Source organism: Acanthochromis polyacanthus, chromosome 3, assembly GCF_021347895.1.
Source record: "Acanthochromis polyacanthus isolate Apoly-LR-REF ecotype Palm Island chromosome 3, KAUST_Apoly_ChrSc, whole genome shotgun sequence".
In the NCBI taxonomy this organism is placed as follows: domain Eukaryota; kingdom Metazoa; phylum Chordata; class Actinopteri; family Pomacentridae; genus Acanthochromis; species Acanthochromis polyacanthus.
In genome coordinates, this window is record NC_067115.1 from 45,648,244 (window position 1) to 45,671,611 (window position 23,368).

General features: G+C 40.6%; 1 protein-coding gene across 1 annotated transcript; it reads left to right on the forward strand.

Annotated features, from left to right (window-relative positions):
• The first annotated feature begins 1,439 nt into the window (after positions 1-1,439).
• Positions 1,440-23,368, forward strand: LOC110961856 (E3 ubiquitin-protein ligase pellino homolog 1-like). Its single transcript, XM_051946513.1, has 7 exons — positions 1,440-1,619; positions 12,931-13,119; positions 16,617-16,746; positions 17,028-17,129; positions 17,606-17,803; positions 17,903-18,091; positions 21,138-23,368. The coding sequence occupies exons 2-7, from the start codon at positions 13,034-13,036 to the stop codon at positions 21,714-21,716; spliced, it is 1,284 nt and encodes a 427-aa protein (XP_051802473.1). The 5' UTR covers positions 1,440-1,619; positions 12,931-13,033; the 3' UTR covers positions 21,717-23,368.

The window sequence follows — 23,368 nt, forward strand, 5'->3', positions numbered from 1 at the left end:
GCGAGAGAGAGAGAGAGAGAGAGCGAGAGAGAGAGAGAGAGAGCGAGAGCGAGAGAGGGAGAGAGAGAGAGAGAGGGAGAGCGAGAGAGCGAGAGAGAGAGAGAGAGGGAGAGAGAGCGAGAGAGAGGGAGAGAGAGCGAGAGAGAGAGAGAGCGAGAGAGGGAGCGAGAGCGAGAGCAAGAGAGGGAGCGAGAGAGAGAGAGAGAGAGCGAGAGAGAGGGAGAGAGCGAGAGCGAGAGAGGAAGTGCTGTTTGTGATCTTTCAAAATAAAAAATCTCCGTAATTTTACCTGGTTTTCTCAAACGAGGTAAAAGAACAGCACCTCCCAAATATAACAGAGTGAGGTGACATTGTTTTTCTCCGCATCATTTAGACAATTTTCGAGGCATTTTCAATTGTCAGCTTGGATCATTACTTGTCATTTTAGATCATTTTTTTGTCCTTGGAATAATTTTCAAGCGATTTAGGACAAAAGTCATGTCATTCTGGACAAATTTTCTGTAATTATAAATCATTTTAAAATCATTTTGACAAATTTTCGAGTCATTTTGGACACGTTTTCAGCCATCTTAACTTAATAAAAAGAACAGAATCAAAATGTTTTTTGAATAAGCTCATTTTAGTATTGTTTAGCTAATTTGAAGGTGGCTGTTATTAAATTCAGATGGTTACTTCGTTGACATTTTAGTGATGTCCAGTCATTTTTTTTAATTAATAAGTGATTGTTTCCACAATAAATAATTATGGAATCTGTAAAGACATGATCATAATGAACATAAAGACAGTAGTTTTTTCTTTACTTTTAATAAAAATGTATTCAAGATATATCCTATGGACTTCAGAAGTCCCTCAATTATATATTGACCAGGACAATTTTTGAGTCATTTTGGGCAATTCCCTTGTCGTTTTCAGCAAGTTTGTGTCAGTTTGGATCTTTTCTCGTCATTTTGGATCATTTTTTGCATGTTTGGGACAATTTTCGAGTCATTTAGGACAAATTTCATGTCATTCTGGACTAATTTTCCAGATTTATGGATAATTTTCAAGTCATTCTGGATCGGTCAATATATAATTGCACGACTTTTTATAACATAGTTGACATTTTAGTGATATCAAGTCATTTTTTATTAATAAATGATTGTTTCCAAAATAAATAATTATGTAATTTGTAAAGACGTGATGATAATAAACAAAAAACTACTTTTTTTTACTCTTAATGAAAATGTGTGCGAGATATATCCTGTGGACTTCAAGAGTCCCTCATTTATTTATTGAACCAGTGTTTTTGTACTTAGGATAATTAAATATTAAGTTTTTCTGATCTGATTGATTTTTAAGTGGAAAAACCAAAAGATCTTGAAATAATGTCGCTTATTGTCCTGACCGTGGTGCTTTTATTTTGAAAGGCGCCTCTCTCAGAGGATGGATTGGGTCAGTGGCACAGAAGAACTCGGGCTGAGTTTGGTTTGTTCAGTCTTCTGCTGATAAAAACTCGTTGAGCTGCTGGCACACACTCACCCAGCTACCGCATTTTTGTGGTCAGAGACGTTTAACAGCGTCACTTACGGAAACAAAGACCTTCGGACTATGGAAGTGCTTCAGGACGAGCAGAAACTGTGGTGAGTTTGTTGTTTTACTAGTTTTTCCTCCTTCGTGTTTCCGACGTTAAACTGTTCCTCACAGTTCGTACTGCATGTAAACAGCTAAACACGTTTGGTTTTCCTCTCAGAAGCGTTACAATTAATGTCATTGGGTTTAATTTCAGAGCTTGTCCGTGTTACTTGGCGATGAGTGTAAACTGGTTTTTCCTCCTTTTATCGGTTTTATGGTGAATCCTACCAGCAGCACTGTGTATTCTCAGAATGTTTTTAGGTTTAATACTTAAGGTACACTTTCCTAATTCAAAACTCTTAAAGTTCAGTATTTCCTTTAACCCCAGCTGCATTCATGTAAGTGTCCTTACTGTTCTTGTGTTCTTCTGTTTTTATTTACAGTGGTGGAAAAAGTTTTCACATTTTACGCAGTCTTAAATATTATCATGAAATATTTGTGGAAAAAAATCTTTTTTGTGTTTCAAAAGGTGTCCCTGCATTAGACAGACGCAAACAAATACAGAAAATATGTTTTTGTTTATTGCTTACAAGAAAAATTAACAAAACTAAATTCTACCAAAATGAATAAATACTCAAAACTTCTTATTTTTATGGAATCAATCAATTTTAGGTTTTTTAATGGCTTTTTAAGGATTTGTTTAGTATTTTGGCAGTGACTGGACTAAAAGAAATTACACTTGAAGACCTAAGAGTGATTCTTAATGTAATATTTGACAATATATGGGGTGTCTGAGAGCTTTTTCCACCTCTGTATATGGTTACGTAGTGTGGATGCCTCAAATTTCACCTTGTGGGGCTAATAAAAGATATTCTATTCTATTCCCCTTACAGGAATGTAAATAGTGCTCCAAACACTTAAACTGTAACATGTATATATACTTCATATTGTTTTAAACACATCTAACTTCTTGAATGTATGATACTCAGAATTCTATTTATTTGGTTTTACCCAGCATAATTGTTTATTGTACTTCCCGTGCTGTCCTGAGCAGATCTCCTCTCTGTGTTTGACTCGCTGGTCTGTCCGGTCCATGTAGCCCAGCTGGCCTCCTTTGTTCCGGCCACACAAACTGATTAGCATGCACCATCCCACCAGAGCATCTGTCCAGGCAGACGCTGCTTTTGTTCCCCGTTTAAAATGCGAAACTTTGCCCGTTTTGTCCAACTGTCCTCTCATATTAGAACCCCTATAGACGTGTCAGCCCCTCTCCACACGCAAAGGTTGACCTGAAACCCGGAGAAAGTTCAGCCTGGGTGGACAAAAGCAGAGCTGAAGTGACGGTCACAGTTACAGCTGTCAGATATCTGAGAGTCAAAGGCAGGGGAAATCAATAGGACAATATTAATGCCTGGGTTTCTGCAGTTATTTAACGTGGAAATGGTTGTTTTACCGAGAACACATTTAGAAGATGAGATACAACTGAATCTGAGTCACTTCACACCTCAGCTAAACAATTTCTAAAGAGAAACCCTGATTATGAGTGTGAAATATGTCACAGTATGACAAATGTACACACACACACACACACGCTCAAAAAAACTCATGCAGAATATTTCATTTTGGTTGCTAAAATGAAATATTCCCTGGAAGTTGCAGTTTGGTCTAACAAATCAAGATATTTTAACCCCCTCAACAAATAAGAAAAAAAACACATTCACAAAACAAACAAGCAAATATTTATAGTGTGTGTGTGTGTGTGTGTGTGTGTGTGTGTGTGTGTGTGTGTGTGTGTGTGTGTGTGTGTGTGTGTGTGTGTGTTAGTTCTTTTTTGTTTTATTTTATTTTTTGCTCATTTTTATGTATATTTTCATATATGTATATATATGAACCAAAACAAATAGCAAAATGTGTGTATATATATATAGATAGATATATATCATGGTAGAGACTGTGATTTGGTAGAATTGGAGTCTCTACCAGTAGAGACTGCAATCTCTACTGGTAGAGACTCCAATTCTACCAAATCACAGTCTCTACCATGATATACCGGGCTTTGCAAAAGTTCTGTTACACGGTTTCATGATCTTTAGAGACGTTTACATGTCGGAGTGAAAAATTCCATTAAATAAACTGAAAGTTCTACCTTATAGGCAGGTGTCCTTAATACAAATTTTTTTCTCCGGTGAAGTTGTATCAAGATGGAAGTCAAAAGAGTTGAGATATCTGCTCTCCTTCATGCTGGCCACAACAAGTCTGACAGAGCCAAGCAGCTGAACATCAGCCGGATGACCGTCCACAGAGTCGCGAAGAGGCTCAAGAATGGTGAAGATCTTTCAGTGATCTATCAAGAATGGTGAAGACCTGAAAGATCTTCACCATTCTTTCGCCTCTCCGTGACTCTCTGGATGGTCATCCGGCTGATGTTCAGCACGAAGGAGAGCAGATACACACGTGGACAAAATTGTTGGTACCCCTCAGTTAAAGAAGGAAAAACCCACAATTCTCACTGAAATCACTTGAAACTCACAAAAGTAACAATAAATAAAAATTTATTGAAAATTAAATAATCAAAAACAGTAATTACTTTTGAATTGTTGATTAACATAATTATTTAAAAAACAAACTAATGAAACAGGCCTGGACAAAAATGATGGTACCTCTATAAAAGATTGAAAACTATTTGACCAGAGTGACATGATTAACTCAGGTGTGTCATTTAATTGACATCACAGGTGTTTCCAAACTCATAATCAGTCAGTCTGCCTATTTAAAGGGAGACAAGTAGTCACCCTGCTGTTTGGTGAAAAGGTGTGTACCACACTGAACATGGACAACAGAAAGCGAAGGAGAGAATTGTCCCAGGACATCCGAAAAAAAATGATAGACAAACATCTTAAAGGTAAAGGCTATAAGACCATCTCTAAACAGCTTGAAGTTCCTGTGACAACAGTGGCTCATATTATTCAGAAGTTCAAGACCCACGGGACAGTAGCCAACCTCCCTGGACGTGGCCGCAAGAGGAAAATTGATGACAAATTGAAGAGACGGATCGTTGGAATTGTATCCAAAGAGCCCAGAGCAACCTCCAAAGAAATTAAAGGTGAACTCCAAGGCCAAGGTACATCAGTGTCAGATCGCACCATTCGTCGTTGTTTGAGCCAAAGTGGACTTCATGGGAGACGACCAAGGAGGACACCACTGCTGAAAAAAACTCATAAAAAAGCCAGACTGGAATTTGCAAAAATGCATGTTGACAAGCCACAAAGCTTCTGGGAGAATGTCCTTTGGACAGATGAGACCAAACTGGAGCTTTTTGGTAAGGCACATCAACTCTATGTTCATAGACTCAAAAAGCAAGCATACGAAGAAAAGAACACTGTCCCTACGGTGAAACATGGAGGAGGCTCAGTAATGTTTTGGGGCTGCTTTGCTGCATCTGGCACAGGGTGTCTTGAAAGTGTGCAAGGTACGATGAAATCTGAAGACTATCAAGGCATTCTGGAGAGAAATGTGCTGCCTAGTGTCAGAAAGCTTGGTCTCAGTCGCAGGTCATGGGTCTTCCAACAGGACAACCATCCAAAACACACAGCCAAAAACACCCAAGAATGGCTGAGAGAAAAGCGTTGGACTATTCTAAAGTGGCCTTCTATGAGCCCAGATCTGAATCCCATTGAACATATGTGGAAGGAGCTGAAACATGCCATTTGGAGAAGACACCCATCAAACCTGAGACAACTGGAGCTGTTTGCTCATGAGGAGTGGGCCAAAATACCTGTTGACAGCTGCAGAACGCTCATTGACAAACACAGAAATCGTTTAATTGCAGTGATTGCCTCAAAAGGTTGTGCAACAAAATATTAAGTTATGGGTACCATCATTTTTGTCCAGCCCTATTTCATTAGTTTGTTTTTTTAAATAATTATGTTAATCAACAATTCAAAAGTGATGGCTGATTTTGATTATTTAATTTTCAATAATTTTTTATTTATTGTTACTTTTGTGAGTTTCAAGTGATTTCAGTGAGAATTGTGGGTTTTTCCTTCTTTAACTGAGGGGTACCAACAATTTTGTCCACGTGTGTATATCAACTGTTTTGACTTCCATCTTGATACAACTTCACCGGAGAAAAAAAATTGTATTAAGGACACCTGCCTATAAGGTAGAACTTTCAGTTTATTTAATGGAATTTTTCACTCCGACATGTAAACGTCTCTAAAGATCACGAAACCGTGTAACAGAACTTTTACAAAGCCCGATATATATATATATATATATATATATATATATCATTTCTTCTATCATTTTATTTGGCTCTTGTCCAAATGACTGTTTACGTAAAAAAGGCAAAATGTGACATTTCTTTTTAACTTGATTATGATCCTCTTATTATGATGCTAATCTTTAGTCAGATCTTCCAGCTTTTCTTCAATACAAAGACTGATGTCTAATCCGTCTTTTTAAATCGGATTCTGTGTCCTAATTCTAATGTTGACACGTGAAATAATCCGGTTAAATTGTTTGAAAGGTGCTGTAATAGCTTAATCTGCTCTTAACTGAATTTTAAGCGTGTAGGCCTCCAGTGAAGGAGCTTCAGGACAGTTTTCATTGATGAAATTAACACTGATGTAAGCAGAACGCACACAAACACGCTCCCTCTGCCGTAGTCTTAGCTGGACGCTGCTCACTGACATTTTGCAGTGTCTTTGTCTCTTATCTGTTACCATGGAGACCTGTGTTAGTTTTGTGTCAGTGTGTGTGGTCTGGGAGGTATTTCCTCTTCAGTGCTGATGTGAGATCACCTCTGGGTGGTGGAGCCCTGTTTCCGTGAGCTGGTGTGGTCTGGTTTGGGCAGGCTGGAGGATTGTTAGCTAGTCCTGTAGAAAAATAACAAACTTCTTCAGCAGGACACCTAAAAGAACGTACTGTGGGCTTTATACACCAATAAACCATCAGCATGCTTTTTAACACCCTGATAGTCTGTTAATTGATGCAGCTCTTTTGAGAATAACTTTTCTAGAGGTTTAATGGAGTTGAATGCAGGAACAGCAGAAGATAATCATGTTCAGGTCCTGGCCTACACCAGAAAGTTGTAATTATTATGTCAGCCTCTGTGTGCCCATGGTAGACCTTCATAGGTGATTTTAATAATTTTGGCTGATTGTACATCTAGCAGACTGTGTGGGAATGTGCAAATCGTGATGATCTGTCCTCTAAGATTTCTTACTTTTGTTTTAGTGGGACACTTTACAAAGTTGGCATCATTGTGATTGACTGTCCAGCTGAGCAGCGGTTTTACCATCCAGAACATCTGGACACATCTGTGGCTAAGATACTCTACAGTGATCCACTGACAGACACCAAACGTATACTTAAACTGGCCAAGGAAGCTCAGAGACCAACAGTAGAGGACTGGGCCTGCTAACAGGATGCTGAGTAAATGCAATGCAGAGTTGATCTCAAAACAAAGAGTCTGAAAGAAGCTGATAAGAGCTAGGTGGGGCCCTGTGAGTTTCAGCTTAGGCAGCCTCTCTGTGGTTTCTTGGCTTCTCTGAGCCTAACGTTAGTCATTTTGATACCCGCTATCAAAGCATTTGTTATCAGTTTGATCAGCTAGCTTTGGGTTTTCAATCCTGTTTCAAGTGTGAGAGTATGGAGTTTTGAATTACATGTGACATAATCAGAAATCAGGAAAAAAAAGCTAAAGTTGTAGAAAGCTGGTTCCACCCACGGATCTTAAGAACTGTCCTGAAATCCAATCTAAGCTGTCCTGAAATGAATTTGGACCTCTCTGAATTTTAAAAGGGGCATGAAACAGCATGATTTAATTGATCTTTTTTACATAATTAATCCTACGTGGTTGGATTGGTGAGGTTGAAAATTGACCTGGAAAGAAAGTAGTCATGGTTTTGATTACAGGTAAACCTTTCAAGTGGACACACAAAACTTTGGTTTCAACAATCTGGGAGCATGCTTGCAACCCTGTTTAAAGTAAAATGATGCCATAATATAGCATTTCAGAATTAAGTTACAATTATATGTATTGTTTCACATAGGCATGTGAACCTCAACACCGCTTAATGAGATTCAAAAGAAAGTTTCCGAACCGCAAACCAACAGAGCATCCCCATAAGCATAGTAATGTTTTTAGAAGAGAGAGAATGATCTCATCTTGATGTACAATAAATAAAACAAACAAATGAAACCTAGAGACCATGGAGAACGACCAGGGTGAAGGTACCTGACTATGCTGAGTTCAGGCCACTACACATTGTGCGATTTTCGGCCGTCCCAGATGAACTATAACAATGGTGAGAGAATCGTGTTGATATCTTTGGTCTTGGCTCTAAATTAGTGGTTTTACGTCTCACTGTGAGACAGGTTCAAGGACGGCCGTTGTCATGATGACCAAAGACAAGCTGCCTTAAAATTCTGATTGTCAGAAATTCTGGGTGATCATCTCACAGTCTGACTGCTGCTGGACCTACACCAGCTAACTAACCAATAGAAATGCAGGATGAAATGACGTACTGATCAGTTAGACACTGGAGATAAACCCAGATAGATGATTTGTGGCGATGAAACGCATCAAAACAAGTATGCTGGATTTAAACAGAGAAGACAGCCTAGTAGAGGGTTCATGTTTGGCTAGTTTCCCTGTGATTGTAGGAGCTCAGTTTATGCTTCAGTTGTTTTCATGGATGGACGGCGCACACTTATGACATTTTATTCTTATGCATTCATGTCGACTCACATACGTCGTAGGCTGAGATTCAGCTGCGTTTCCATGGTGCAATCTGTACAGAGCAAACTTCACGTCATACCCAAAGATCATTAGATTCATATCGTACAGCGTAGTAAGCCGTGAACTTATGAGATTGTTAAAATCGCACAGTGTGAGAGTGCCTTTAAAGGTTCATAGAGGCTTTCCTGGACCAGCTAACATCTGGGCAGAGCCCTGCACCAGCCTCTGGACACACCCCGACTCAACTTCAAGTCCATCTTTCCACCTTCCCAAGTTCCCACCTTCCAAAGCATCCACCAGGGGAGATCTAATGGCTTGATGGAGGCGACTATGGTCAAGTTTTCTTACTGCTCTTGGTGAGGCATCTGTTACTAATGCATACATTGCTGCCCAAGCCAATCTGCAATGGTTAAAAGAAAGAATGATTTGTGAGATTGGAAAACCTGAATTAAGGCCAAAGAAAGCTGGCTAACCCACTTATCTCTTTGAATCAGGCCTCAGGTGATGACTTGCTGTAATGTTGACTGCCTCTGTGGCTAAATAATTCAGAAGATGGAATCCACCACCATTAGCTGTCCCTGTCCTAAACCAAACCTTTTATCGATTCTTCCATTTATTTACACCTTTTACATCATAACCTATGTTCAAGAGGATAGAATTCAATTATTGACAGAGTCTGTGCAGCCAAGTGTGCTGGTACATTTACTGTTGTAAGCTGATGTTTCCTCAGTCGCACTGCATAGTCTGAATGAAAAAGGAAACCGGACTAAAGAAGAAGAAAGTAGTTCCTTTGGTGCAGACCACAGTCAATGTCTAACTATCTTCAGTCAGATTATGCTTCTAGAGTCAACATTACTTTACTTAGATTAAAAGTACATCACTTTTCTTACTGTCTGTAATAAGAACAAAAGTGATTTTGTTTTTGTGAGTGTGTGACTAATTGTCAAGGAATGGTTCTAATAATTGTTCAATAAAAGTTAAAAAAAAAAAAGTACATCACTAACATAAGAAAGAAAAGAGTATTACAATCCAAAACCTGTAAACCAGTTATTAAGTAGATGTGCACATGCATCAATCAGCCACAACAAGTGAACAACATCGATCATATTGGTTCTATGTGGTGTTCTACTGGGAAACCTTGGATTTTGCCATCCATGTTGGTGAAACTTAGACATCCAAACAAACATTGTGCCAGAACAAACACACTCCCTCATGCAAGAGACAATCCCATACGTCACTGGCCTACCCCTGCAGCAAAATGCACCCCGCCACACTGCAAAAACATCAACCAATCAGGAGCATCTTTAGGAACATAACAGTCACCCAAGATGTTGATTTGACCTCCAAACTTCCTAGATCCCATTCTGATCAAACATCAACAGGATGCAGTGGAACAAGTTTGATTCCCAAACGTCCCACCGAAGAACCCAGAGCACCCAAAGGATCCACTGCCAATGCCCTGGTCCAGACCCCATAGTACACCCTGAGAGATCCTCTGGTCCAGGTTCAATGGTTCAGAGCATTTTTGACAACATGAGGGGGACCAGAACAATATTAGGCTGGGGGGGTCATGATGTTATGCCTGATTGATGTAAAAGACATAAATATTTTATGAGGCTTATGGAAATAAAACGTGAAAATGCAATTTGGCACTAACATCGAATAATGCCAGTGTCATGGGTGAATTGTCACCATGGTTACGTTGACCAGTTGTAGTCAAGAATAGGCTGTGTGGCAAGCTGTGACTCCATATAGTCTGATGATGTTTTATGATAAGAAAGCTTGAGGTCAGAGTCAGAAGTGTGAGGTAAAATCAGCTTTGAACAGAGCAGCATGTGATTCCCCTCTGTGCCAGACTGGGGGAGGAGGGATCCACTACGTCGCCGTCACGAGAGGAAAGCGAAGCACAAAGAGCGGTTGTTGTAGAGGAGTGAAGTCACTTTAGAAGTCGTCCTTTATGTCTGGTGTCCAGTTTCAGGCAGTGAATGGGTCTCTGTCACCCTGCAGTTCACTGGCTGTATTCATGTTCACTGAAATAAGCTCTGGTCATGATGGAGGGGTGAGGCTGGTCAAGGGGTTCATCTGTTTTCATGATACGTGTAACTATAAATGCCTTCCACCCACTCAGCCCATCAGATTTCCTGGGCAGTACCTTCAGCATGGCTGCAGGGTTTCCCCCAGGAAATTGGTTTTGGAGGTGGTCAGTGTCAGTCAACATGAGTGCTGAAGTGGAGCATTATAGAATGTGGAAAACTCAAAGGTCTTTTTTAGTTGATTCAACCTATACTTGGAGATCTGAGGTTACAGCCATAGACCATGACATCACCCACTGGTTGGTGGAGTTTTGTTTTGAAGCCTTCATCTTGACATTTGGCCATGCAGGTGTTTTCACGAGTGAATGGCAGGTCTGACTGGACAACCCAAGAACACTGTGCATGGTAATATGTCAGCAACCTGTCAATCAAAATTACCCCCACCCTTAAGCATACCCTAACCCAGGGGTGTCAAACAGGTGGCCCGTGGGCCATGACCGTCCCGTCAAAGGGTCCAATCCAGGCCGTGAGACAAGTTTGCAAATGGGACCATGAGTTACAAAAAGAATGCCATGCTGTATTCAGAAAGTCCTGAAATTAGTGTTCGGGATACTCATCAGGAAAATGTTTATTGAGGGAAAAGTAGGGTGTGATAGACCTTCAAACACTTGTTTTTGCAACCAGAGGACTTTCCCTGTTAGCTGTGGGAAAGAACGTAGCGTTAATGTTTAAGGCACTTCCAAATTGGCTTCACTTTTCAGTCCCAGCGTCTATCTCCATCTTTTGTATGCTGTCTTTAAGCATAATATGGACTCCTAAAAGACATGACACTCCAGATCTGTAGGACAATTATCTATTGGGATGTTTTTGGTTCATTTCTGCTCAGATTTTTTGCAGGATGCCTCCAGGTGGACAGCAAAAACCAGTAGTTTTGAAGTCTCATTCAAGTGATAATGATTGATCAGTTTTCAAAACCAGTTAGGAGGACGGGCCAGTAGCTATACAAGTTGTCAAAAGTTTTAGTGTATTCATAGTTAGCGAGTTTGTTTATTTTTTTCTTGATAAGTCTTGTAATTACAATAATCCAAAATGATGTATAAATGCAGGGGGACATTTCTGGATCCAGCATTTTGACTGGAGCTGACTTTAACACACAAAACACGAGAAGAAAGTTTCTGGGTGATACATGAGCTTCAGTGGAAGATTTGAAGGAACCAGCATTACTGTCGTTAGCCGCGTTGTTTCTCAGCACATCACAGCATGATCCTTATCATCATCACATCTCTTCACCATTTAGCTCCCACATGCCACATCCTACCGCTTTTGATATTTTCTCTACCGTTTTGTTTGATATAAGAAGCTCTTCATCTTTGTTTCCTGTCACACGGTTCTGTCATGATTTTATCTGTAGCCTTTAGAGAAAACCTGCATGTATAGCAGCTTCACAGTCAGTTCTGTAGTTCTGTATTAACCTTTGCTATTCATTGTGTTTGATGATGAAAGCCAAAATTTACTGCTTTACGTCTGTTCTGTTGTGTTTTGGAGCTTGTATTCACTGAAAGTAAGTATGTAACCTGAACGTTAATTGTGTAAAGCTAAATTTAAAGGTTTTAGAAGATCCCACGCTGCAGAACTTTACAGAAATGTCAAAGGGGTGTGAAAAGAACAGGTAAAAGGTCAACCAGTATTGAGTCAGCTTAGCGAGAAAATGTTAAAACAGACAATTCCAGTTGACTTCCCACTATGGTATCATGAACTTGAATTTGAAACTCTTAAAGATGTAGCTAATGAATTTCATCAGTAAGAAGAATGAAGAATGTATTTAAATTCTAATAATAATATCATTATGTCCTTTACAGTAGATGTTTCCTAGCATAGTGTTGGGGCTCCACTGCCCACTAAGGGTCTTTCAACCTGCAATACTTCATACCCAAAGCAGGAATTAAGTAAACCGAGATAAAGAGCCTATTTAAACGGGATGTTTAAATGGTATATCTACTCTGAGAATAGTAGGAATTTTAACAATAGAGAACAGAGTATGATATATGTTTCTGAACTGCCTCTACTGACTTTTACTGGCTTCCAAAAAAGGAAGATTTTGTGCAATGACACTTGAAATTCTTTCTGGCTATAACGTCACCATCATTTAAAACAACCACCATAACGACATGTTGTGTAACTGGCAGATTTATGATGGCACCGTGTCCTTTTCGGCCTTTTGACATCGGAGTCAGGCTTCTGAATGAATGCTCAGCCTGTTTGTTTGTCATTGTACAAAGGATTATAACATCAGTTGGAGTGTGCTGCTAAGTGAGTCACCCCGTCATGGATGCAAACGGCCCCTGTTTTACACCTAACAACCCCACTCGGTGTACTGGAGTGAATGCATTTATTGTCTGCCTCTGTTGCTCCCAGCACAAAGACAGTGTGGGCGTATTGTAGCGATGAATGGTGTTGTGTTGAAGCCTTTGTGTGTGTTTGTATGAATCTTTTAAGAGGAAAAATGATTTGCTTTGCGCATAGTCATCGATTTTTCAGTCATCACAATCATCAAAAAGTGCTCACGAAAAGTTGCTTAGCTTCTCCTGATGTTGTCTGCAGGTGATGCGTCGTGTACGTCCACCGATGGAGAAGCTCTGACGGTGACAAAGGAATTTCAACCGGTGGGAAAGTCCTCTCCCTTCCTCCCTTAAAGGCTGCACTGATGTTTTCGCTGGGTCAAGAAAACATCCCCACCTCCCCTGCGTCCACCAAAGGACCGGTCAAATATGGAGAGCTCATTGTGCTGGGGTAAGATCTTCACTGGTGAGCTTTTATTTTCTGTACTGCTTTTATGTCATCAGTGCTGAACTGGACCAGACCAAAGCGGTGCTTTTCCTTGGGTTAGACACTTAAACAAACACGTTTAAATAACTGCTGACCATGAAGAATACCTTTAGCTTTTTTACGTTAAACTTTTGCTTTACAGGCACTTCAGATTTGCTCAAGAAAAAACTGAAATCTGCCTATATTTACTCAGAGACACTTTGCTTTTCTAGTGAAATGTTTCAGTTGTGACCAAGGACTGCCCTCAATGTCAGAGGTGTTTCCAGTAATTGGCATTCAGCTGGTAAAAAGCACACATGTTGTCCCAATGCGAAACCCAGAAGACACACAGTAACCCAGAACTGGACAATAAACAGTGTGCTTTGCTTCCATGTAACGTTTTTTTTTTTGTGTGTTTTTCTCCTGCTGCCGTTTGCATTCCTGAAGTTGCACAAATCGGAATTGCATTGTTGTATTTCAGCTAAATAGATACAGAGGAAAAATTCTGGTTTTGCAAAAACGGTCACAGAAAAATCCAAAAATAAACTGAAATACTGACTTCCTCATTCACACATGCAACTCTGCTGCCACCACAGACGATTCTAGCACAAAAACAAGAAAAATATGTGAATTAGTTCTACGTTCTTCCTCATCTGACTGTGAATTATTGTGTGACGGGGCTGAATATTTGAGAATTTTGAATAATACACCCGTTTTTTTAGTAGTTTGAGAAACATGAAACATGTTTTTCTACAAATCAGTATTTTTCATTCTGTAAAAAATAGGTTACTTTGTGTTAAATCTCTGAATTCAAGCTACTGCAGAAGAACGTTTCCTGAATGAACATTACAAAGTGTTAATCATGTATTACAGGGTCAAACCGGTGGTTATTTTGGACGTATTGAGGTTGCTACCAAAAGCACATTGAAGCAGAGAAAGACCACACCACTGCATTGTTTTACCGTACTGTTGTTGCTGGTCTGAAAACTCCCTGACAATCTGTGTCTTTCTCTAAATAACCCTCTTTAACTAAGTTTATTTAGATAATAAGAAACAAATCCCTTCATTGAGCTTGGCGTGTCTTGCCTCATATTTATGTACAGCGTTACATTCTGTCTGTTGGCTTTTGTTCGGGTGCTGTAGAAGTCAGCATAAATCCATTTGACTGTGTTGAGAAACTCGACCACAGCCAAGAATGCAGCTGACTTCCTGACTGAAGGCCATTCACTGTGGACACAACAGCGAGCCTGTGGTTCAAGGAGGTTGAGGGACGTCAGGAAAGTTGTGGCTGCCGAGGTTTCAGACCTTTTGTTTGCTTTTGTATTATAGCCTCCACATGTGGAACTAAACAGTCTGGAAGGCCCTGGAACTGGTAATTACACCGGTCACAAGGTTTAATTTTAAAGAGCCGTATAGTTTGTGTTATGTGTCATGCAGTGGAGCCACTGTGGAGTTGGGGTGGTCTGACTTTGTCTAAGAAAGGAGCTGGGTGTTACTTTATCTGAAATGCAGGAAGTTTGTATTATCCACTGAAAGAATGGCTCAACTCTTGACTGAACTCTAACGTTTACTTGACCTGCGGCTAGCGGCAGTCTGGATCTAAAGATAACCTCCAGCTGAACTAAGCTGAATTAAAGGTCCCATAACATTTAGCTATAGGGATTGTCTTCTCAAATGTTAGACCATTTGTCTCAGTGTTTTTCAAATAAATGTACTCCGATTAAAGTTGTATTAAACTGGTGTCCTGATGCTTGAGTGGATAAACGTAAACCACATGACCACAGCATCCTGCTTTTGATTCTGGACTGAGACCGCTGTTGGTCTTTCGTTTTCTCTCTCCCACAAAGCTTCCTATGTTCAGAGAAAACTGTGAAAGAAATGTTGGGGAAACGTCATTGTTTGTCTTTTTACCTGCGCTACAGAGATAGGCTGGGGATTTGTTTTGCCAAGTTCAGCACAAAGGCTCGCACAGAGCAACAGATACAGAACGGTGCAGCTTACATGTTGTCTCATGTGTGTTGAATAAACAATGTTGGAATTATCTGAATATCAACAAATGTCTGTCACCTAAACCCAGCTGACTACTGGATGGACCAGTGTCAAAGATAAAGAAATAAATGATGAAGCTGTTGAAGGAACAGATGCCAGTGACTCTTTACTGAGACTTTAACCAGTTGTTTTTAACTTACAATTATTCAATGTCCTTCCCAAGTTTGAAAATGTCAACATGTTTTAGGGTTCAACACACCATGACTCATGCAGTCATCCTACTCTGAATGTCGTAAAGTTTTAAGAAATTCCTGTCATTCTTATAGAGTATGTACGAATGTGACGTGTACATCTTGTAGGATTCAGGTGTCTGTCGTACTTTGAATGCCATAAAGTGTATTTGAAAGAATGTATGTAAATCTTAATGAGCATGAATTATTTCTGTAAAATGATTGCTGCTCTGCACAAAGTTCTTTTAGTGGTTTTACATTCTAAGAAATGGTCTAGAAAGACTTGATTAGAACACAAAACACAACATTTAGTAGTTGGCTGTGGTCTCCACTTCTTTCTTGTGACCTGCAGAACAATAAGTGTGTGTGTTTGTTTAGGAGCAGCATAACTCAGTCAAATCCAATTAAAAAAAAAACTCAACCTAAACAGCTTCAGCTTATCCAGAATGCTGTTTTAACCAGGACTGAGACATCTGAACACATCACACCACTTCTGAAATCTCTACACTGGTCTCCAGTCAGTCACAGAATAGATTTTAAAACCCTACTGATTGTTTACAAATCCCAGAACGGTTTGGGCCCAGAGTACATCTGTGATATGTTCAGAGAATACAAACCCAGCAGGGCTCTTAGATCTAGTCCAGGCCAGAGTCCGGACTAAACATGGAGAAGCAGCATTTGGCTGTTCTGCTGGAAACAAGAGGAACAAACTGCCAATGCAGGCACTTTTAAATCCAGGTTAAAAACATTTCTTTTCTCATGCACCTATACATGAATTTTGCACAGCATTTTTTAAAAAACATTTTCTATACCTCACTGTAACACTCAATGTTTTATTGAAAGCACTTTGAATTGTCTTTGACATGAAGGGTTCTATACAAATAAACTTTCCTTTCCTTAGTAACAAAAAATAACGAATTCTGCTAACTGTAGGCCAAGACATAGCCTGAGGTTCAGGGAGTTTAGCTCTAGTTTATTTCAGTAATATCGTAATAATGAATATTTTTATGAAGGTTTTCTGCCACTAAGACAGGATTGACAACTTCCCGCTCCTTGATCAGGTGTAATGAAACTGGAAATAAGGCAGCATCATTTACTGACACAGCAGGTGTTGCAGAGAAGCAATAAGCAAGAGACATCGTCATGGTGCTGTGTATAAATAATGTAAATGTTTTCTGTGCTGGTGTTAGTCTGCAGTTCAGTAAATAATCTGTATGGAGCTCTTGTCATTTTATTTGAGCGTTTTCCATCTTCTGTGTTCAGGTGTAATGGGTCTCTGCCCAACGGGGACAAGGGGAGGCGGAAAAGTCGCTTCGCTCTGTGTCGCAGAAACAAGGCCAACGGTGTGAAACCCAGCACTGTCCACACGTCCTGCACGCCTCAGGCTGCCAAGGTGAGAGCTCTGCACACCAGTAAAAGTCACCAACTCACTGAGGCTGTAGTCTGTTTTACTGTAAACATGGCTGTGTGAAGCATCTACAATCCATATTCATCCTATGTCTGTTTGATTACATTTATGGAGTTCTGTTTCTAAAATGATACCAGGACAGATAAGAACGTGCATCTAGAATGACTAGTGTTTAACTACATGAAGTCATATCTTGATCTTACTCCAATTGTATGACATTATTAAGAAAATACTAAATTAATAACGTCTCTCTTTTGTTTCTAAAGGCTATCAGCAACAAGGAGCAACACAGTATATCATACACTCTGTCTCGGGCGCAGACGGTGGTGGTGGAGTATACTCATGACAGCACCACAGACATGTTCCAGGTTTGTACCCTCCAAAAGACTCAACAAAGATGTGGTGTTGCATCACATTCAGCCCCATCAGTAAAAGACTGAGAAGACTTGTGTTCAGCTAAGCGTCCATCACTGTTAGTGGAAACCTTGGAAGTCATCTCAGGGCACTTTACACCATCACACCTATTAAGATTGGTCAAGGCTTTACAGCATTAGAGTGAAACCCCAATATTTGCCCCAGAGGAAATGGGGATAAATCTTCTGACCGAACCAGACGAGCATGGAACAAGACCAAATAATAAACACTGGACAGGTAGAGAGAGGACAGAGAGGAAAAGCACCAACAGCAAAGAAGTGAATCAACAGTAACTGAAGATTTGAAAAAATGAGTAACACAGATGAGCAGTGGGCCTTACAATGTCACAACATGTGTTCCAAGAATAACTGAGGTGTTGCACCGACGCTTTGAAACATGAATTCTCACGTTTGTTTGTGTACAATTCCAGATTGGCCGTTCTACAGAGAATCCCATTGACTTTGTGGTGACAGACACGATGCCTGGTGGTCAGAGCCCCACCGACGGTCAGACCATTCAGAGCACCATCTCACGCTTCGCCTGCCGCATCATCTGCCAAAGAACCCCTCCTTATTCTGCACGGATCTACGCCGCGGGTTTTGACTCCTCCAAGAACATCTTCCTCGGGGTAGGAAGCGCTAACTGGTGACGATTCATCACCTGTGATTACAGATGACCTCTTCTTCAGTGTGTAGATGTTAAAAGTGGATTTCTGACCTCTTCACAGGAAAAGGCAGCCAAGTGGAGGATGCAGGACGGTCAGATGGATGCACTGACCACAAACGGTGTCCTGGTGATGCATCCTCGCCACGGCTTCAGCCAGGACTCAAAACCTGGTTTGTGGAGGGAAATCTCAGTGTGTGGAAATGTGTTCACGCTCCGAGAAACCAGATCAGCTCAGCAGAGAGGCAAGATGGTGGGTGACGTCCATTCACACACACAAACACACGCAAATTAGGAAAAGCTTCTGTGCTGCAGTGGATTATTACCTCGGATATTTGGATTTTTAACTTTCTAATCCAAACATCGGGTCAGCAGCGTGTCATTAATGCATTTTTTTGCTATTCCCTGAATGCTTTTTTTAAAGCTATTTGCTATATTTCAGCTAAATGCTTGGGCAGCAAAGATGACTTGGTGGTTAGCATTGCAGCCTCAGACCTAGAAGATCCTTAGCTGGGCTCATTCTGCGTGGAGTTTGCATGTTCTCCTTGTGGCTGTGTGGGTTCTCACCAGGTGTTCGGCTTCCTCCCACAGTCCAAAGACGTGCTGAGGTTAAACGGTGATTCTAAACTGTCCGGAGGTGTGACTTCAGCTGAAATTCAACCTCACCAGCTTGACACAATGAGGCCTGTCAGGAATAATTCCAATAAATCTTCTTACTAAGAGGCATGATGTCAGATTTAGGCTTTTTATTTTTGATTAGATTTTTATTTTGTAGCTGATCTTGGCTGATTGTCAGTGCCAGTATACAATGGGGGAAATAAGTATTGAACATATCACCAGTTTCCTGAGTAAATATATTTCTAAAGGTGCTATTGACTTGATATTTTTACAAGATGTAGGTAACAACCCGTGCAGTTGACACCTGCAAAGAAATCAAAACACAAATGGCCATGAATTAAATTATGTGCAATAATATGAAATAACACAGGAAAAAAGCATTGAACACCTGAAAGAAAGGGATTCTATAACAAGCATGGGATGTAAAAACTCCTGCTAAACTCAACCAGTAAATGGAAAGCAATCAGTGCAAATTCATGTCAGCTGGTTCAGTCCCAACTGAAGGCCTATAAGAGGCTGTCACATTATCAAGGTCTCACAAAAGAAACACCTCATGATGGGTAAAAGCAAGGAGCTTTCGCAAGACATGCACAACCTTATTATTGCAAAACGTAGTGAGGAAATGGGGTATAGAAGGATTTCTAAACTCCTGAATATCCCTCTGAGTACTGTTGGAGCCATTATCAGAAAATGGAAAGATCATCATTTCATCATAAACAAGCCACGACCAGGTGCTCCTCGCAAGATTTCTGACAGAGGAGTGAAAAGAATTGTAAGAAGAGTTGTCCAAGAGCCAAGGATCACTGGTGGAGAGCTAAAGAAAGATTTGGAATTGGCAGGTACATTTGTTTCTAAAAGAACTATTAGTAATACACTCAACCGCAATGGCCTGTATGCACGCTCACCACGCAAAACACCATTGCTTAACAAAAAACATGTTAAAGCTCGTTTAAAGTTTGCTGCAGAGAATTTGGACAAGCCGGTGAAGTACTGGGAGAATATGATCTGGTCAGATGAGTCCAAAATTGAGCTGTTTGGACACAATCATACTAACCATGTGTGGAGGAAAAATGGCACAGCTTATCACCCCCAAAACACCATACCTACTGTAAAGTTTGGGGGTGGGAACATCATGGTATGGGGCTGTTTTTCAGCAAATGGTACTGGCAAACTCAGTGTAATTGAAGGGAAGATGAATGGGCGAATGTACTGGGATATTCTTGATAAGAATCTGCTGCCATCTGTCAGAATGATGAAGATGAAACGAGGGTGGACATTTCAACAAGATAATGATCCCAAACACACAGCCAAGGAAACTTTCAATTGGTTTCAAAGAAAGAAAATAAAGCTACTGGAATGGCCCAGCCAGTCACCTGACTTGAACCCAATTGAAAATCTATGGAAAGAACTAAAGATCAGAGTTCATCGGAGAGGCCCCAGGAACCTTCAGGATCTAAAGACTTTTTGTATGGAAGAATGGGCCAAAATCCCACCTGAGCATTGCATGACACTTGTTTGTCAATACAGGAGGCGTCTTGAAGCTGTTATTACCAGCAAAGGCTTTTGTACAAAGTATTAAATAAATTTCAGTATATGCGTCCAATACTTTTTTCCTGTGTTATTTCATATTATTGCACATAATTTAATTCATGGCCATTTGTGTTTTGATTTCTTTGCATGTGTCAACTGCATGGATTGTTACCTACATCTTGTAAAAATATCAAGTCAATAGCACCTTTAGAAATATATTTACTCAGGAAACTGGTGATGTGTTCAATACTTATTTCCCCCACTGTATGTACATATTTTTCCATATAACTGCAGACGACATCAAGTCTCTCTACTGTGTAATTAACATTAGCTTTAATAATCAGTAGTTAATGTTATTTTGCCTATTATTATCATGATGACTCACTGGCAGCTGCGGACATAAAATTCTGTGTTCTCAGAATGAACACATTCACTGGGAAGAATAAGAAAACTGTTTATGTGACATTTTCATGCATTCCATTCTACATGAACAAGCGTATTTAATTCCCTCCCAGTGCTGACAGTAGCTACAACTTTTATTAGTTGGTTCTTTTCTTTCTGTTGCGTTTTGCTATTGTTAGGTCCTTTTCTCTTTGTCCTTTTGTATTAATGTAGATGGAGATATTAGTGTATATTTATAATAAATCAGGTTCACTAATATTACATCCATCCATCCTCTATACACCGCTTTACCCTCACTAGGGTCGCGGGGGTGCTGGAGTCTATCCCAGCTGACTATTATTTTTTTTATTATTGTTTATAAATGGGAGTATTTTGAAGAAGCGGGAAGAATAGATTTACAACCATTTGTGTATGGAGAAGGGGTGGGATTAGGTAAGTTTATACTTCTTCCCACTCCTTTTTCAGAAAGTTATTCCTTTTCTTTTGTTGTTGTTTTCTTTTTATTGCTGAAATGAATTTAACTAATTTGAAACTGCTACTTTGTTAAATTAATGTTAGGATATGGATATCAAACTCCAGGAATCTGTGCCACGTTTTCATTTAATGAGGTTGACTGAACGGTAGCTTGTGGAACAGAGTCTGAACAGGATGTAGCACTCAGCTTAAACAAAGACGTGTTTACACAGAACGATGTGATATGAGCATATGTGCTGTGACTGACCTGTGTTTCTTTGTTCATGTCTCTGCAGGTGGACTCTGAGTCCAACGAGCTGGTGGACGGCTCTCTCATTGACCTGTGTGGTGCCACCCTGCTGTGGCGGACGGCTGAGGGTCTGGCGCTCACCCCCACCGTCAAACACCTGGAGGCGCTGCGGCAGGAGCTGAACGCCGGTCGGCCACAGTGCCCCGTGGGCTTCAACACGCTGGCTTTTCCCAGCTTGCGCCGCAAGGACACCCTGGATGAAAAGCAGCCCTGGGCCTACATGCGCTGTGGCCACGTGCACGGCTACCACGGCTGGGGAGGGCGGCGGGAGCCAGAGGTGGAAGCGGAGTGTCAGGAGAGGGAGTGCCCCATGTGCCGGGCGAGGGGCCCCTATGTGCCGCTGTGGCTCGGCTGTGAGGCGGGCTTCTATGTGGATGCGGAGCCTCCAACCCACGCCTTCGTCCCCTGCGGTCACGTGTGCTCAGAGAAGACGACGGCGTACTGGAGCCAGATCCCGCTGCCACACGGAACACATGCCTTCCACGCCGCCTGTCCATTCTGCATCCAGCCGCTGAGCGGAGAGACCGGTGCCGTCAGACTCATCTTCCAAAGCCCACTGGACTGAAAACCACTCTGACTCTGTATCTAAAGCCTTAACCAACAGAAGAATATGCAGGTTGGGAGTTTTCATAACTCAGTTTTGGCCAATCTAAGTGCGTTTATCGGGTTGATTCCCGCCTTTATTTTGAGTATCACATATGGTTCAGGCAGTCTTGTCCTTCAAAGAGGTGAAGTTCTTCCGTGGACACAGGCTGAGCCTTACACTTTCTTATTTATTCTTTTACCTCTTCAGTAATGTTGTTTTGTAAGTGCAGAATTTAACAGCTGTAATGTTTCTCTACAGCTGACTACTGCCTCACACTGCCTTCTAAAGCGCTGTTAGAGTCTGGGAGCGAGGCTTTTACAAGTTAATGAATGCCTCTAACACTCAAGCCCTTACCTAACAAGTTCACACAATGCTGATTAAACTCATCAACACCAGGCAAATCTCTCTCTAAACTGGTTTCTGTGACAACATTTCACTGCTGTCATGCTGGTAGTGACTCCTGTAGTTTTTTTACATCACTGAGCAATAACTGGTTTGTCAGACCTGAGGAGGAAGAAACAGAATAGACCACATGTGGGAAAAGCCAGGCAGAGTCCATTAAAAATATCTGATGCCTCAAATAAAAAGAAACGTTTCCTTATTGTCTTCACCAGAAAGTGATCAACAGTAGTCTTTGTGTGATTATCCTGACTGCCTGAAGGGGAGGCTAAAGTTCTGCTCTGCAGGTCTGCCACTAACGCATGGTTTTAACTTTGGTTTATGAGTGTTTGTGTCCCTGTGTCGCCCAAATGCTACTTTGGAAGATTTTCTCTGGGAAACACTGGAATTTTATGCAGGCAAGTATAACTCAAATATTAAATTACAGCTCAAATGTCGGGGTTAATTTTTTTTTCATTTTTCTGTGAAGTGACCTTCTTCCTAATGTTGTTTGAATACAGAATAATCGTACGTTCATAATCATGATCCTAATGCAAGCTCTGCACCAGGGCCTCACAGATGAATCTGGGAAATGTTTTAAGCTGCTGTCTTGTGACTTGAAACACATCTACACTTAATATTTGTTTTTTTCCAGCAATATAAAATGTACTGCAGACATGAATGACTTCAAATCAGTGATTCTCATTTACTGTACAAGCAATAAAAACTGAATAAACACTGTCCAATATCTTAAAAATGTCATTCTATAGTGAGATACCTCAACAGCTTTGTTCTGACCTTTACAACAGCGCCACCATGAGGCCAAATGTCCCACTTTAATATTATAATGCTCTTTCCTTAAAAATGTCCTGGTCAAATGCTGCCATAAGAAAGAACTGTTTTGATTTGGATGACAGGACTTCTTGTAGCTGCAATTTGTTCCTTTTCAGCACCCTTTTTTAACAAGGTTTTTAAAAGTATCTAAGTATGCTGACCTTGACTTTGAGACAAAGTGAGCTGCAAACACTTGATGCCTTCATGAGATGAAACCTGCAGGAGGAGGAGAAATGTCACGAAAGTATCAGAACAGATGTAGACCAGCTCACTGACTCCCACTGACTCATTTACTGCGTATCAGTGTTCATTCCCCGTTATTTTGTGTCCACTCTGTTCGTCTTGTTTCTCGCTTCTATGCAGTCATGCTACGCTGACTGTTTTTCTACCAGCTGAAATAAAAACACTGCTGATTTTTG

Excerpts from the sequence above, each read along its gene's own strand:
- LOC110961856 (XM_051946513.1), top strand. The coding sequence starts at position 13,034 with ATGTTTTCGCTGGGTCAAGAAAACATCCCCACCTCCCCTGCGTCCACC. Across the intron at positions 17,130-17,605 it reads GCACCACAGACATGTTCCAG|ATTGGCCGTTCTACAGAGAA; the intron begins GTTTGTACCCTC and ends GTACAATTCCAG. Across the intron at positions 18,092-21,137 it reads CTCAGCAGAGAGGCAAGATG|GTGGACTCTGAGTCCAACGA; the intron begins GTGGGTGACGTC and ends ATGTCTCTGCAG.